Source organism: Phyllostomus discolor, chromosome 10, assembly GCF_004126475.2.
Source record: "Phyllostomus discolor isolate MPI-MPIP mPhyDis1 chromosome 10, mPhyDis1.pri.v3, whole genome shotgun sequence".
In the NCBI taxonomy this organism is placed as follows: Eukaryota; Metazoa; Chordata; class Mammalia; order Chiroptera; family Phyllostomidae; genus Phyllostomus; species Phyllostomus discolor.
In genome coordinates, this window is record NC_040912.2 from 22,811,300 (window position 1) to 22,828,831 (window position 17,532).

The window sequence follows — 17,532 nt, forward strand, 5'->3', positions numbered from 1 at the left end:
CCTTTTCATCTCTATTATATTAAAAATTATCATTTTCAATATTAGGATTTTTTCCCAAGGAAGTAACATTTAGATTAACACTTAACTTAGAAGGAGTAAAATACTTTACCACTGACCACACACAAATAGACACCATAGTTAAAACTTTGTCAAATCTAAACTTTCCTATTTAAGATTTCAATGTAATTGTGTGGATTAGTCATAAAGATTATTTTTGAGACTGCCTGATAAATGATATACTAAAGATCAAATATATAATTAAAATAAATATTCAGAAACAGCTAGTCAGTTTTCAAAGTGAATACAGATGGTTCTGCCTGAGGAATAGCCTGGTAGACACATGGAAGAGATTAGAAAAACAAGAATATTGAAGATTACCCAGTCATTAATATTTTTAAATAATATTTCATATCTGTGAGCTAACTATTTATATTTTAAAGTCATCTTCCCTTCAGCTTCCAACAAAGTAAATTCCAGGTAAATAAAATTTAAATTGAACTGAAAGCAGTAGAAAATGAAGGTGAATATTTTTATAACATTGAGGTGAGCAAGAATTTTTAGCACAACTTTATATATTTGAATTCCATCATCAAAAACCAAACTATAAATCAAAAACTGGGAAAATATTTGCTACATATAAAAAACACAGTTAATACAGAAAACACTTATGCATAACTAATGTATAATCAGCTCTCCAATTGTAATGAGCAAGTAATATAAACAAGCAATTCATAAAAGAAATAAAATTCATAAGTATGTCCAAAAGTATAAATAACCAAAAATATAAAAATTTCAACTTCATTAGTAATCAAAGAAATGCAGATCATACATTTACCATATAATATTGGCAAGAGTAAATAGTATAGCCTTTCCAGGAAAAAAATGTATGTGTGTGTATGTATGTGTATGTCATATATATATATATATGAGGTGTGTCTGGAAAAATTCCAACCATTGTTAATATAACAAGAGTGGTTTTCATGACATCAATGTAACCTGGTAGCCAAGGAGAGTGGACTGGAATGCACATTTATGAACAATGACTTCACTGTACTAGTCAGTGGGGGCAGCAGATGTCACTGAATGAACATGTATACTGTGTGGCTGTCTCATTAGAAATGACTGAGTGAGTAGATCAATGGATCTGCATCAAATTTTGCATTAAGCTTGAACATTCCTCCATGGAAACTATTCTGATGATTCAGAAGGCTGCAGTTATGGGCAACTGGTGACTGGCAGCTTCATCACAGGCAACATGCCTGCTCATATATCACATCTCATGCAGAGTTTTTGGTGAAACATCAAGTCACCAAGGTGACTCAGCCCCGCACAGCTCAGATTTGGCACCCTGTGACTTCTGGCTTTTCCCAAAACTAAAATCACCTTTAAAAGGGAAGAGATTTCAGACTATTGCTGAGATTCAGGAAAATACAACAGAGCAATTGGAAGAACGGTGTGAGGTCCCACGGTGCCTACTCTGAAGAGGACTGAGGCAACATTGTCCTATGTACAATGTTTCTGGTATCTTGTATCTTCTTCAATAAATGTCTCTATTTCTCATATTGTATTGCTGGATACTTTCTGGACAGACCTCGTCTCATATATATGTGTGTGTATGTATGTATATATGTATACATGTAGGTGTATATATGTATATACACCTATATATAAATGGAAACTATGCATGTCATTTTTAAGGAAATGTTACTTCTGAAAACTTACAATAAAATAATTAAGGATGTACAGAACCCCAGCGATGTGCATTGCATCTCTTTTCTTAAGAAAGAAAAGTTAATAAGGGACGAATAAAAGAGTTTAACCAAAACCCTAAATATAGTGATGTCCTATAACAGAACATTTTGTAGTCATGAAATTTTTGGAGGAGCTGTATATTTATTGACAGGAAAAGAAATCAATGACATACAGGAGAAGTGTTCAAAGAATTTGCACCAAGATCCTAACATTAGCTACCTCAGATTGAGTAGTAATATGAAATTTGACTGCTTTTAAAATGATTTTCTGTAATGAACACCATTTTTTCTAAAAAGAAGAAAATGCAATTTTTAAATCTAAAAAAATTAAAAGAGGAAGTAGAGTTGGAAGAACAGACACACATGATTTTTTGGGGAGAGAGGTTCTCAACGCATGCATCCAAGTCCCTGATCTGGGAGTGCGACACTCCTGAGAGGAGGATCACAGTTAGATGACACAACCCATTAGGATGATTCAACAACTCCCCTGCTCGCAATCCCAACTCCCTGAGCAACATCCTGGTTATAATTTGGCTTGTGATTCTCTTGTATATTGGCAGCAAGAGAATGCTGATTAGGAATACGTACCCTTCTGGAATTACATTTATATGTGTAAATCAATTACTCAGCAGTCTAGGTCAATATCAAATAATTACTATCAGAGACATTACATGGTAAATATTATTCTCAACATTTATAGCTGTTGTAATTGTATAAAATGCCTCACTTTAGTTTGCATATTTAAAGAAAGAAGTGCAAACAAAATGTCTAAATAAAAGGATTAATATGGAGATGAAATTTCAAGTCAGCAAAATGCAAAAACCCATTATTTTGACATATAGCGTTAGAAGGAAAAATGTATAGTATAAGGAAAAATCAACATTTCATTTTTCTTTTTTTAAGATTTTACTTATTTATTTTTAGAGAGGGAAGGGAGAGAGAAAGAGAGAGAGAAACATCAATATGCGGTTGCTGGGGCCGTGGCCTGCAACCCAGGCATGTGCCCTGACTGGGAATTGAACCTGCAATGCTTTGGTTCGCAGCCCGTGCTCAATCCACTGAGCTACACCAGCCAGGGGCTCATTTTTCTTTTATATTAAGGGAATAAATAAAATTGTTTCATATTCTTCAATAGTAGTTTTTTCTTAATCTATATTGAATATTATTTTAAACGACTTATTTCTGTGTTCCAGATCTGGTTTTCTTCAGGAGCATTTATCCGTGCCGATCTTAGTGAATGGGGCATGAGTTTAACAGTCAGAGCCCCTAGTTCAGATTACAGAAGCACTTTGGGGCTTTGTGGCACCTTTGATGAAGACCCAGAAAATGACTTCCATGACAAAAGTGGAATCAAAATTGATCAAACTTTTAATAATTGTGTTGCTTTTATTAATGAATGGAGGTAAGAAAGTAAATTATTCTCACTGGTTATTGTATTAATATTTGAAGTAAGATGAGTGGTGACTCAGCACTCTGCTTTTTTTGCAACACCTCACTGGGAAAAAAATGTTTTTGTCCAAATTACTGTTCTTTTCTGTTTTCCATCTTCAAGGATTTTGCCAGGAAAAAGCATGTTTGACACAATGCCGATTCCTCTGCCATCCCCTGGAAAACGACCCTATTGCAGCTGCTCCGCGGACGGCACTTCATCGTATCCATCTTCTACTTATCTGGTCGCTGTTTCTCAGTCCGACATTGGTTCAGATTGCAGAGACTTCACACACATTAAATTTTCTTCCTTGATACCAGTACTAGATGTCACCTCTAAATATATCAATTCAGAAGCTATTGTCCAAGGAATAAGGCATACATCTCAAGAAGAAAATAATTGGAGTTTCTCTCAAGAAAAAAAGCACAAGAACCTAACCCAACTGGGCTTCAATTTACAACTATATCCTGAGAATGAGAAACAAGACGCACCAAAAGCTTTGGGCAATGGGACGCACACGCAAGACTGGGCTAGCCACAGCCGAGAAACAGGGTGGCGCCAACCAAACAGATCGGAACAGCAGAGTTTATATGAGTTTCTTCCTTTGTTGGCTTTCCAAAGTCTCAGCCAGAGGGACCTAGAAGACTTTACTTATTTTTTCCCTGAGGACCATACTGAGGATGTCCAGCAAGAGTTTGTCCCCACGTGGCCCACACCCTCCGGCTTGACGGAATACAGCACCTTGGCCCTGTGTCAGCAGACTCTAGCCAACTCCAGCTTAGGAAGGCACTGTCTCGCCTTTCTTGGCAAGAGACTAGACAGCGTTATAGATATGTGTGTTAAGGATGTCCTCCTAAAAGATGACCTTAGCTGGGCAGAAGCAGGTGTGGCCCTTTTAGAAAATGAATGTGAAAGGAGGATTTTGGAAGAGGGGAACTATGACACAGAAGAATATGCCAAATCAATTGAAGACATTGTCTTGGTACTGAAGTGCCCCAATTTATGCAGTGGCAATGGGCAGTGTATGCAGTGGGGATGCCTATGTTCCCCAGGCTTTAGTTCCTATGACTGCAGTGGCTCACACGGTAAGTGATACTCTCCAGCTGCAATGTTGGGAATATTATTTGATTATGAAAATATCTTTGTTCTTTTAGCAGAGTTGTTCAGATAATATAGGGGGAAACAAGTTATATTAACTAATACATTAATAATTTTCCAAAAGTGTCACATCTTATTCAGAGTAAAAGCAGAAGCACTTACAAAATAGCCTCTAAGGCACAATGTAATCTCACACACAATGTCTGTCAAAACTCTTCCCTATTCTTATTGTCCTCACTCATTCCATTCCCCCACTTGGGTCTCTGTGCTATTCCTTGAAAATGTGGGGTTCCCTTGACCTCAGGCTTGGCACACAGCTGGGCCCTCTACTAGCAGAGAGTAAGTTTTCCTAGAACTCAAATTTAGTATTTTTTAAACACTGCATTTATAATGTTTTGCTAATTATACTAATTTGTTCAATTTTTTACTCTAACCCGTCTACGTGGAACTATTTTCTCTCAAAGTATTAGCAAAAGAAATTTTTGGAATCAATTTGATTCCATTATCCAGTAAACCAATAACTCCTGATTTTCCTCCTACCCGCACCACTCTGTTCTTTCCCAACTGCAGAACTGTCTATCTCACTAAATGCAAACTTTATTTCCCTAATTATTCATATTAAAAATGTGTAGTCATTTTGACTATTTTCTCTCATACCTGATGTGTAATCCATCTGCAAATCCATGAGTTAATCCATTAACAAATTCATTAGCAAATCCATCTCTAGCTTCAAAAATATTGTATCTCTTTTCCTGTTATAAATTTAGTCTAAACCATCCTTATCTCCCACCTGGATTATTACAGGTTTTCTCAATATTGATGCTATTCAGCAGCTAAAGGGGTTCCTTTGAAATGTATATCAGACCATATTACCCCTCTGCATAAATCCCACTAATGGCTCTCCATCTCCTTCCAAGCAAAAGCCATAGTCTCAACTACAGCCTAGAAGAACGTACAATAATCTGAGGTTCCTCTCTCATGGAAATCATCTACAGTTCTCCTTGTAGCTCACTGCTGTCCAATGGACATTTGCTCGTTCTCAGAGGCCAAGCCTGCTCCTACCTCAGGACCTATGTACTAACGGATACCTCTGACTGAACCATTCTTCCACCACATGTCTCTATGACTGATTTCCTTCTCTTTGTTCAAACATCAAATTACAAGAGAATCCTTTCATTGTCCTTCAGAACGAAGTACATTTTCTAACATAACCTTATAGTCTGTCTCTTTTAATATAGTTAACATACTTTTCTCCATAGATATGAATGTAATATACTTTAATTTTAATAGATTTATGTAATGTAGTACTGTATTTTTTCACTTGTTTATTTCTTGTCTTCTCATATTATAAGTTACATGAAGGCAAGAACTATGTTTTGTTCATTGCTATATCCTCAATGCCTAGAATAATACCAGAAAAATAGAAGTTGCTCAGCAATCATTTGCTGAATATATGAAAGAATAAACTAACATTTTTTAAAAATTATGAATACAGTTAGGATTCTGAGTACACATAACTTATAATTTTGAAACTTATTGCTAGTAAAGTTATATTAGCTTAGATTTTGCCAGTACTTAGACAAAAGACTCAATTACTTTTACCTAACTGCATTTATCTATTTTGACAACCAGATCCTGCTTGTATAGATAATATGTGACCTTACCAAGAACAGAGATATAACCATGTGAAGGTCAATTAACTCTGACTACTAGAAGAAATTTTTTTCTTTTATGGCTAAGAGGTACATCTAAGATTATGGTAGCGTGTAGAGTAGCAATAATACACAAAAACATCAACCATACTAGAATGGCAGCAGACATGAATTTTGATAACTCTTTCTAAAGCTTAAAATAAGGATTTAAAATTTTTAATATACATTGCTAACTACACTATTTTATTACAAAAGTATTTTTCCTATACCACATCTCCATGGCACAAACCAAAATGGCAAAATCAAAACATAGGCCATTGTAATAGTAATTTCTCAATACTTGCCTTTTGTTGACATTAACATTAATTAAACTTGTATATTTTAGGGAATCATGGAGTCTGTAACAATATTTTTATTGGTTTGATGGTAGATAACACTTTTTTAAATAGCAGGTAACTCTTAACATTAAATAGTTTAATTAATGTCCTGAATAATATTTGGCATAGACTTTTAAATATTATTTTACATTTTTAAAAAAATTTGGGCTTTGAAAGTAATTAGTTTTAATCTAAAATTAAAGAAAATATGTCTTATTTTGTTATTGTATTTCCCAAAGACAAGGCTCCTGAGATTATAGAACTTGAGAATGCTGGCTTCTGTAATGTCCGAAAATACAACTGTATGACGGTGAGAGTTTTCGGTCAAGGCTTCAAAGAATCACCTTCATTTAAATGTGAAGTTACTAAACTGCAGGTATGTTAATTACAGAGTTGAAAAACAAGTTTATGAGTTATTCAGATTAATTTTATTTTGGATTAATTTGGTGTGTCAATAATCAACACAATCCCCAAGTATCATATCCACATATGAACAGGTAAATAATTAAGTTGCTTAACCTTTAAATTTCCTTATATGTTAACTCTATTTAACTATTCTATATAATTTTTATTGAGGTATCGGCTCACTATTTCAGTCATATTAAGAAATTGAAAGAACATCAGGGTTAATATATAAGCTTCTCTATTTCTTAAAATGTAAAAACATGAAGAATGGTTTTAATTTAAGACTTCCTGCATTAATTATAGGATATAGAGATAGGAACAATTCCATTTGCAAACTGCTCAACCTTTATATTTCCCTTACTGTGAATTTCATACTAGAAAAATATAAATTTTGAGGCTTCAAAAGGTGGACATGACCACTCAGTTTGAATATTGGCATATCAAATTGTATCTTATTTTTAACAATTTTTATATAATTTTATTTTTCTTTATTCAAGTGGAATTTTATTTTAAGAAAAGTCCTTTGAATTTTTAAAATATGATTTGCTGAAAACTTAAAACAGTGAATCACATTTTAACATTGTTTTTACTTTTTCTCCAAACTGATGAAGTCAAATGTGATTCTGAGACTGAAAATTTACAGGAGAAAATGTTTTGTACGTGCTTTTTTACAAGCATTTATACTCAAGAAGTATAGTTATCTCAAAACTTTATAAGTATAGTTTTTCTAAATGAGTCATGAAATATTTTAATGTCAATGAAATAACAAGGCACAATAGTAATATAATGTGTATATAAATGAATTCACTTCAGTGAATATCACTCAGGCGAGCAGATATTTTATTTTTCTTGGCAGAATAAATTAAATGGCACCACTCTACTATTAAGTGATTTGCCAAGAGAGAATTTTATAGGTTTATATTCTTTTGGAAAGTACACTCTGTACTTCCTCTTGGACATATTTGCTGTGATATTTATTCTCATAGAACATCTCTCCTCCAAACATCTGATAAAGAGAGTACGCTCTGAAATTCTCTAACACACTATACAGAGCTATAAAAAGAAACATATGTTCACTAGTCAAAAGGAAACAAATCAGCTGTTTTCTTTTGTACCCCGTTCATAAGTGTTTATGTATTTCATTTGTAATACAGTTGGGCTTACTTTTAAACATTTGTATTCCACCTTTTTTTTTTTTTACCTTTTTTTTTATTGTTCTTCAAGTACAGTTGTCACCATTTCCCCCCAGCCCAGCCATCCACACTTCCCATCCATGATCCTGCCCACCTTTGGTTTTGTCCATGTGTGCTTTATACATGGTTCCTGAAAACCCTTCCTCCTTTCTCCTACATTATCCACTCCCACTTCCCCTCTTGTTACTGTCAGTTTGTTCTTAATTTCAATGTCTATGGTTATATTTTGCTTGCTTGTTTGTTTTGTTGATTAGGTTCCACTTCTAGGTGAAATCATATGGTATTTGTTTTTCACCACCTGGTTTATTTCACTTAGCATAATGCTCTCCAGTTCCATCTTGAATTTCCTCCACACTCTAGCTGATTTTAGTTATTTGCTTACTTAGAAGGTATGAAAAACATTATCATGGTTCTAAGAGTTGGTGTCATACAACAGGTGGACACAGAGAATGTCCCTGTCTTCTCATCCCTACCTCCCCCTTTCCATTATCCTTTCATTCCATCCCATTCCCATCCATCCCTGGAAGGTATCCATTCTTATTATCTTCTGGTACAGTCTTACTGTTTTCTTTTGTATCAATACTAAGTCTAAAGAGCATCTATAAGATACATCCCTTCTCTTTTACATGAAGGGTAGCATATTATAGATGCTTTTTTCTACCTTTGCAGTAGTAATTTTAAATAATTTTGCGGTTAAAGATTAAATTGCACAATCATTTCCTTTATTCCCTCCTGGAAAAACAGCCAGGCCTCTACAGAATCTCATTTTAAATTATTTAAGGGGTTAAATTCAAGTTGTTATTCCTAGAAATGAATGCCACATCATGATCTGGCTCTTGACTATTTTTGAAGGCATGGACCTCCTTGCACACACACTAACATCTCATGTTGATCAATGCATCCCTGTCCTTTCGAGTGCTAGCTAGTCCCTCCAGCCACGCCGAGTCACACTCTCCATTTCCGCTCTCAGTGTCCATGGAGTCTCCGTTTCTTACTTTCAGGAAGAAAAGTACTATTTCCTTTTCAAAGTCTTCTTTGACTGTGCTGGCTAGATTTAGTGTCTTCTTTCTCTGTCATTATACCTTTATTTTTAAATTTTGGTTATAGCAATAATAAAAATGTTTTATTTGTCATTTCCTGTATTATGTCTTTTCATAAGCCTATCCCCAGCACACACAAATTTCCACAAAATATTAATAAATAGAAAAGAAAGAAAACTCTATTTATTCTTATTTTGGGTAGGCTCCTCTAAACAGAGGGGTGGAAATAATCCCTGTATTCCCAGTCATTGGCTGGAGTCTTATTTCAACACACAAAAGCTAAAGAGCCTATACCCATCTAAGTGTCGATATCCAGACAACCCCCAAGACATTGTTGTCAATCCCCCTCTGCTAGAGGGAAACTACTGATATATCTGATAGGCCAGACTCTATATCCCCCTTAATTATGGAAATTTGCACTGAGACCCACTCTCAATGATCAAATCTTTAGCAAGATAGTTTCTACTAGCCACAGTTTAGTATGTTCTTGCATTCCATGCCTTTCCTTACTGACCTACAATATTGGAATATCAGCAAATTCAATGACCATTTCTGAGTGATTAAAATGCATTCTACAGCCATAAATTTTTTTTAAAGTCTAAATCTAAAGTTTGGGATTAAAATAAATCATTTTAGTTTTCTATGTAGTTACCAGTACCCAGAAAATTGTACAGGTTTTTCTTCTTTAGACACAATGCATTTCCAATACTAAAAAAATAATACTTAATGTGTAGGTTAAGCAAGATGTACCACTGAATTATTAAATAAGGTGAATTAGCTAGAATTTATTTAATTTCAAGTTACCTAAATTCATTTGAGCTAATCTGAGCAAAAATGATGTTTATTTTGACAACAATATGTTTCTGTCAGAACCAAGGATGTACTGAATAGCTGAATTGTCAGGGAAAAACTTGAACTTGGGACTTGAACACTGTCAAGACTCAGTATGTGTGCATTTGTACGTGTGTGAGGTATCTGTCTTCTCAGTTCTTTCTGCTTTTCTCTGTTTCTGAGCTTCATTTTTCCCTTTTACTAGGTACTGGCTTTCTCCATGTAGTGAGAAACACAGCCACCGTCAGCTCCATAGGTTTGTATCTTGCTGCTCAGGCCACCAGAGGTGGACTGGCCCAGCACTCTCCAGTACAATTTAAAAGTATTCCAAGTAATCTAAGCATTGGCTCAGCCTAAGTTCACCTCTGGAACTATAAAGTGTAGTTAGGGAGGTGACTCATGTAAGAGGAAAAGGGGTCCTATGGGAATGAGTCAGTGGAGGATCAAATGGACAGTTTCAAGTGATGTAGAAAGTGAGGGACTTTCAGGAGACATGATGAAGTTTGTGGTCAGAAAATCAGTCCATTTTGTGTCCATTACATAGTCAAGTGTACTTCCTCTTGCTATAGTAGTCATTGCATAGTGGTCCATTATATATGGCCAATATTAGTAACTCCTTTGATTTGGACTGAAGGAATGTGTGAGGGATTAAAAGCAGTTTACATCAAAAGAAATGTATACATTTTTTATTTTTCTGAAACTATCACTGTCACTTTTGTTATTAGTTATATATTCTATTATACCAGGTATGTATTTTTCAATTTATATTTTGATTAGCAAAATATTTCCAAGGAGGTTCATTACTTTCTCATTCTGCCTGCAGTATAATAGCAGTAAATGGGTCCCTGGAGAAGCCATCTCTGCACAAACTGTTTTTCGAAATAGCAGAACTGTTGACTGTCAACTGCCTGCTGACGGTCAGCAACCTGGTACCATGGATCCCAGGGGTGAGAGACCAATTGCAAAGTGGCAGTTAAAGGTAAAAAAAGAAAATATATTCTCATAGTTATAATTAAAGTAAATATATTTATTAAGATTTTATGATTTAAGAAGCTATATTTAGATAAGTTATCTTATTATAGAACTATCTTACAGGTATCTAATGATGGTTACAGGTTCAGTAATCCCAAAATAATGACAACATATGATGGCACTTGTCAAGTTTGTGGTCTCTATGGAAAGGACTCATGTACTACAAAGGTATGTATCTTTTCACTAATTTTCATACTTTTCATCGTAAGTATTTTCATTTCCCATAATGTAGTTTTTAAACTTTCCTATCAGAAATACTAATACAGAAAATCCCTCCTCAGGTTTATACAAGATTAATTAAAATTGTTACTCTGCCCAAAACTCTTGTTTTAAATGGCAAGAGAAAAATTTCTACCTTTAACATTTTAAAGTGACAGATTGTTTATTCCTAAAAAATCAAAAGAGGAGGTTCAGATTGAGTTTTCCCTCCTTCATACCTTGTTTTTAAAATAATAATGATTTTCCAGTAAGATAGTGCTTCCTGGTTACCTACTGATCTTTGTGGCAAGTGACATGCATTTGTGTAGTCTGTAAAAATATATAAGAATTGCACTTTTACAAGGAATTTTGTATGGCAACTAAGTCCATTGAACCATGAAAATCCCCACCACCTGAGGGGTTAAAGAACAGCACAGCCTGACCTAACTCCTCACAGCCACATCTTCTTATCTATATCTGGTTTGCCGGGTTGATCAACAGGTCTCTCCCATGTCCATTGGCGATTTAACAGATGCCATGGATCTAATATTTGGATCTAATATCATTTGGCTCTCAAAACTGAGGAGCAGATCAAATACTATTTTTGTATATGGAAATTAAAAGTATTACTATTTTACATTTAATTTTTTCCTTGAGATTATCAATCTGATCATATCAATAAAAAGTTTATGTTTCGAGAAGTTGTTTAATTTCTATTTTCCCTCAAATATTTTATTTCCACATGTCCTACAATAAGTACTTTCGAAATGTTGTTATTTTTTATTGTTTTATCCTCTTGGGCTATTTTGTCCTTATTTTTGTGTAATGTTCTGAGGGATGTCCAAGGAGATTTTCTAAAGAGAGCTAACTTTATATATGCTGAAGAGAATGTGATCTTCTTCCAAGGTTAAAAATTATTGCTACATTTAATACTATTTCTGTGCATGCCAACATCTCTTTCCACTATCTTGTGTAATATCCACTGTGATGTGTGGATAATTATGCTATAGGCCTTTTCTAGTTTTGCTGTGTTCATAGAACACAGTGGGCTCCTAGAAGAAGAGAGGATAACTATAAATGAATGTGATTTTATAAGATGTTCTGAGGAAAAACATGTTTTTTTTTTAATAAATAAAGCATTTCCAGCATGAGTTTAGCAGTAAAAAAGACAACAGAGAAAAGAGATCTTCTTCTATGCTATTTATAAGCTATGTTATAATTCTGCACAGATATATAGCTATATGCGTTCTCTTATTCCCTCCATATTAATGCATTCTGTAAGCATTAACACATAAAGGAAATTAATTGTCTTCTAGCATGCATTATGATGACTAGGGAATATGAAAAAATATTTCCTGATCAAGATTTAAAATATATCAATGGAATCATCAATATATATGCTGCTATTCTTCTTTGCATGGCTTACTCTCCTTAATACTAACTGTTGCTGTATTTTGATCAGTGTTCTGCTTTTTAAAATTTAAAAAATTTTTTCCCATTAGGAAAATGTTTGCATTATTGATGGACTCTGCTACACTGATGGGTATAAAAATCCTACCAGACCTTGTTTGATTTGTAGACCTAAAATTTCAAAATTTACCTGGTCATTTTTAGAAAGTAAGTTATTTTTTATTAATCAAAATATTTCTTGTACAAGATATTTTAAGTGATTTTTAAACCACAAGTTACATAAATGTGCTTAAGATGAACATTGTATTTAACTTCTTTCCTAACTGCACAAATTACTTTGCTAGAAGAATATATAAGATTGTTTCTATTTTGTGTGATCTTGATGATTATATTACAATAGGGTGTGGGCTTTTATTTTAATATTTGATAAGAAAAGCAAATGTGAAATATTAATGGAAGAAATGGGAAGAGTTAATCTAGCTGCACACAATTTGTGCAAGTCAAATAACTACTAGCAAAATGACCTCTCAAGCATTAAGTACACAAAAATGTTCATCAGTAAAACTCAGTGAGTTTAGAATAAGGTGATCACCTTTGACACCAAAGGTTTCCATTCTATGTTTAGCCTTAACTCTTTTCAGTTTTATGACATGATATTTAATGTTAAACAATTAAGTTCCAATTGCCATGCACTTATCACCTGTTAAATAAGATTATCTGGACTTGATAATCTATAAAGTGCCTCCCAGCCTCACTATTCTGTGACTCTCTGAACATAATATTGGGCAAATAATTTCTGGATTCTTTGTTCTGCCCCAAAATACCCTAAATTATAGTCATGTACCATATAATTTCTTCACTTCCCTAAACACAGCTGTGTGATTCTACACTGGCATTCTTCACATTCTTCTTCCTTAGTCAAAAGGCCATCATAAGACACAAGATATAATTACTCCCTGGCCCCATGTAATTTTATGTATAGGGGTCCTACAACCTTATATTTATACGTGCTTTGTAATATCAGTATATATGTTATCGCATGTGCAAATTTCATTACTATAGCGGACCATATGTCATGTGATTCATTGTTCAGCTGCAAGGCTCATAGGGTATTATGGGAAGACAATGGAAATTTGGTAACGAATTTAGTGTAAGAAATAAGGGGGGACATAATATAACTTCTGAGTTGCTGTCTTTGTTTTTAATGGCTTTGGTATGACTAGTTCATTATAGATTCACAGATTTCAAAGATATGACAGGTCTGTGAATATCATCTATTTTGAACCCTTTATATTGTGGGTGAGGAAATTAAAATCAGTAAATTATGTAAAGATATATATTCAAGGGCAGAATGGGAGCCAGAACTACAATGTCTTGGCATCAGGGTTTTGTTAATGCAAGCAAAGTGTCTGTGCCCAGTGTAATGAAATGAGGTTGTTCTATCTACTAAGCAGGTGAACAAGAAAGAGAAACATTTAAAAATGTAAGACAATAAAACTATGTTTTAAACATTTCCATGAGCATAAAGAGAACATATTCCTTGCCCCCTAAAATAGCTACCATTCCAGTATGTGAGCTCAGCCACTGAAGGACTTCTGAGGAGCAGAGCATTGGTGATGACTAAATGGCTCCCAAATGTTGTAACTGGGGAGGCATGAACAGCCAGGGAAATTCAGGGGCGCCCAATGAATAACCCACTCATGCACAGGAAGTGAGAAATAGAGAAAAGGAGGTGGAAAGAGGGAAAGTGAAGCTGGAAAGGACCGAGAGCAAACGGGAGCCAGTGGGAAAGAGCCAGCAGTGGGATTGCCAACACTAAGCAATCTCAGAAAAAGAAGGAGGTACATCCCATCTGTCTGGGTGATGAAAATGTATGTTATGCTATATTCGAAATGTTTTCAAACTGTAATAGCAAAGCTTGAAGATGGTACCTGGCAGTTACTTTTACATCTAAGATTGGAACTGAATTTATTCAGAATGTTAAAAAAAGTGAAGACGGGTAATAGACATTTCAAGAGTTCAAACTTTATCACAATGTCTGTCTCAATGGGTTCTTTGTATCACGTTTTTCCTCTTGCTTTTCTGCACAGGTACAAAAATAAATATTTTCTCTGTTACAGACAACCAACCTCCAGTGATTCAAATACAGCAAGACAAATTACAGACATTTTATGGAGAAAACTTTGTGTACCAGCTCATGGCCTTCGATCCGGAAGGCTCTGACATCCATTTCACCATGTACGCTGGTCCTGAAGGAGCAAGTGTCTCTTCTGCAGGACTCCTTAGGTGGAAAGCAGAGTCACAAACTCCCCAGCCATTTACTCTACATCTTAGCGACAACTGCAATGCTGAAACTAAAGTCACAATTGAGGTATTCTTTAAAATTGCATAAATGAGACTCAATTAATTAACAAATTTTAAAAATTTATTATTAATTTAAAATATAATTTATACTCTTAATTCATGAAGAGTAACTAAACTATTAAACATCTCATGGAAAATTAATCTGCCAAAATTATGACTATTTTTGTAAACATTTAAAACCGTACAGAGACTTTCAAGTCTAGAGCACGGATCTAAGTTACTGACTCCTAGAACATTTTCTTCACCACTTAACTGTGATGAGGATAGAGAACTCATTCATGTCCATCTTTGGGAAAGATCTGTGATTAAACTATAATACCTGTCAACAAAAGGTCACTGCCATCAGTCTAATGCCAATAGGAGTTCCAATCTGCAGTGTGGTAAAAGGAGAAACTATTCAAGTAAACAGTTTGCAAACCAGGAAGACAACCTTGAGAAGAAACTTAAAGTGCTTTGTCAAAACAAAGGGAAGGCTCACTTTTATAAAAAAAGTTCTCACTCTGGTCCCTGATTGATTCATTTCAATGCCAATAAGGAATCGAAATATGCCCGGTCTGACTGGTCCAAATAACACTGTCCTGCTTGGTCAGAATGGTGTATTCTGATTGTTCACTATGAAACTGTTCTGACTGGTCAGTAAAGATGCAAATGAGGATATAGCTGTGCAGTTTTGATTGGACAGGGCAGGTCTCAGCCCATTGATTGAAAGACAATTCCAGGAACTCCCTTATAAGTGTTAATTCAAATGACAGGAACACAGAGCAAGAGGCTAGCAAGTCAGTCTATAAATTTTTCCCTGGAATACAGTGTGCACAAGAGACCTCCACCCACAATGGTGCCTAGGCTCTGGCCATGAATTTGAACCCAATTAACCACAAGGAGCCCTTCTTGGAAGGTAATTCCATCTCAGGATCATCATACCTTCTTCCTTCAGGTGAAGAAATTTTAGATGTTGAATTATAAATCAAGAATGTAAATATAAGATTTGAAATAACTACTGTGAGTTATACTTCTCATTTGATGATTCTTTTGACTATATTAGTCATAAGCTCCCAATATTGTTTTTTGTGCTCTGTATTCATTTGAAACACAAGAAACACTTTCAAATAGAAGTAGTGTTGTGAAGGGCAGTTTGTACTACGCCGTGTTGACCATGGTACTCAAGTGATTGTTTGCTCTCTAGATTGAGGACTAACTGCTTTTCATCTTATTTTTTTTTTCCTGTTTGCATTACTGAAATCAATCATCATGTAATATTTAAAAAACATTTTTAGCATTTATATTTTGGCTATGCCCTTGACAATGGGCATAATTGCCTTATTAAACTATTTTTAAATACTGTTGTATATTAAATATACACATATTTACAAAAATGCATGATCTGGTCCTACTTGTATACAAACATACCTTCCTGTCATGACTTCTGGGACATAAACTGAAGATGACTTTACTACAAATGAAACATTTATTTTTCTTGTTTCTTTTTCAGTTGACTGTGAAGTCTTGTGATTGCTTGAATGGTGGAAAATGTGTGTCTGATATTAACTCTCCTCTAGGAAGTGGGGCATACCTGTGTGTCTGCTCACCTGGTTTCCAGGGCGATCTTTGTGAAGTGGATGTCACTCAGTGCCAGTCGAACCCCTGTGGACTTGGCAGATGTGTTGGTGGCTTCCACAGTTATTCCTGTGAGTGTCCACCTGAGCTTAAAGGTAAGTATGGGTTCCTCATAAACAAATTAGTATATGAACAAATAAAAAAGGAAAGCTCCTTGGAACCTTCATCTATAGGTTACTCAAGCAAATGTATGATCCTAAAGATTTTTATACACATTTTAAAATTCTAGTAAAAGTCATCACAAATACATTTGTTATCCATATCTCCTTTTATTGTAAATTGCTTATTCATGCATTCTTAAAATTTTGCCCATTTTTATAATTTTGATAGAAATATTCTATATTTACATTGTGTTTTGTAGCTTTCTAACATTATCTGGTAGGTAGAAATACATTAAAATGTACCACTATTGAAATATAATATAGAATAAGAAAGAAAATTGCCATGGGAAATATAAAAATTATCATTTAAGAGAGGTTTTATTCATTTATTAACTTAGAAATATCACAGTATAAAGTTAGAGTTAAAATCAAATGAAATGATAACATACTTGTTAACTCATTAGTTGCCCTAAAATATCTGATTCCAGAAACCCCAAATAAGTATATAACTGACAACCTTTAACTTCCCAAGGTTTTCTAAAAACTCATATTAATGTTTTCTTTAATTTAAATAGATGTAATATTAAATAAGTTAATACAAAGTTGTTGAGCTGATACTTTTTGAAGGATATTTAGGTGCTTTTAAAATTTTCTTTAGCTTTTTAAAATATCAATGTTATCATTTTGGACTATTATGCCACAAACTTATAAACTTACATCATTTGGAAAAATTCAAATGATGATTCAATTGCTTCATGAATTTCTACAATAATAGAAGTTACCATCCATTAATGACTGTGAATTTATTCATTTAAAGAAGTTGCTAACATTTCAAAGAGAAACACTTCACCTCAAAAAGTTTCATTGAGGAAAGACTGACTATCCTAGCACATAGTAACGTTTTCATGGATTTCACAGCCAGTGCAATAACTGGACTGAATAAATTGTCCTTAAGCTAAGCTGACAACCATTCTTATAATTGTTTTTTTAATCACCAAGTTTTAAAACAAAGTTCAAATTGCTACTATAACATGGTA

At 34.3% G+C, this 17,532-nt stretch overlaps 1 protein-coding gene across 1 annotated transcript in view; it reads left to right on the top strand.

The window, feature by feature from the left end:
* VWDE (von Willebrand factor D and EGF domains) overlaps positions 1–17,532 on the top strand; it is a 63,895-nt gene that overhangs the window by 26,214 nt on the left and 20,149 nt on the right. The window contains exons 11-18 of the mRNA XM_036010496.1: positions 2,945–3,153; positions 3,304–4,265; positions 6,547–6,683; positions 10,600–10,755; positions 10,872–10,976; positions 12,509–12,623; positions 14,537–14,787; positions 16,270–16,489. Of these exons, the coding sequence (XP_035866389.1) occupies positions 2,945–3,153; positions 3,304–4,265; positions 6,547–6,683; positions 10,600–10,755; positions 10,872–10,976; positions 12,509–12,623; positions 14,537–14,787; positions 16,270–16,489 (2,155 nt within the window). The remainder of the gene's footprint in view (positions 1–2,944; positions 3,154–3,303; positions 4,266–6,546; positions 6,684–10,599; positions 10,756–10,871; positions 10,977–12,508; positions 12,624–14,536; positions 14,788–16,269; positions 16,490–17,532) is intronic.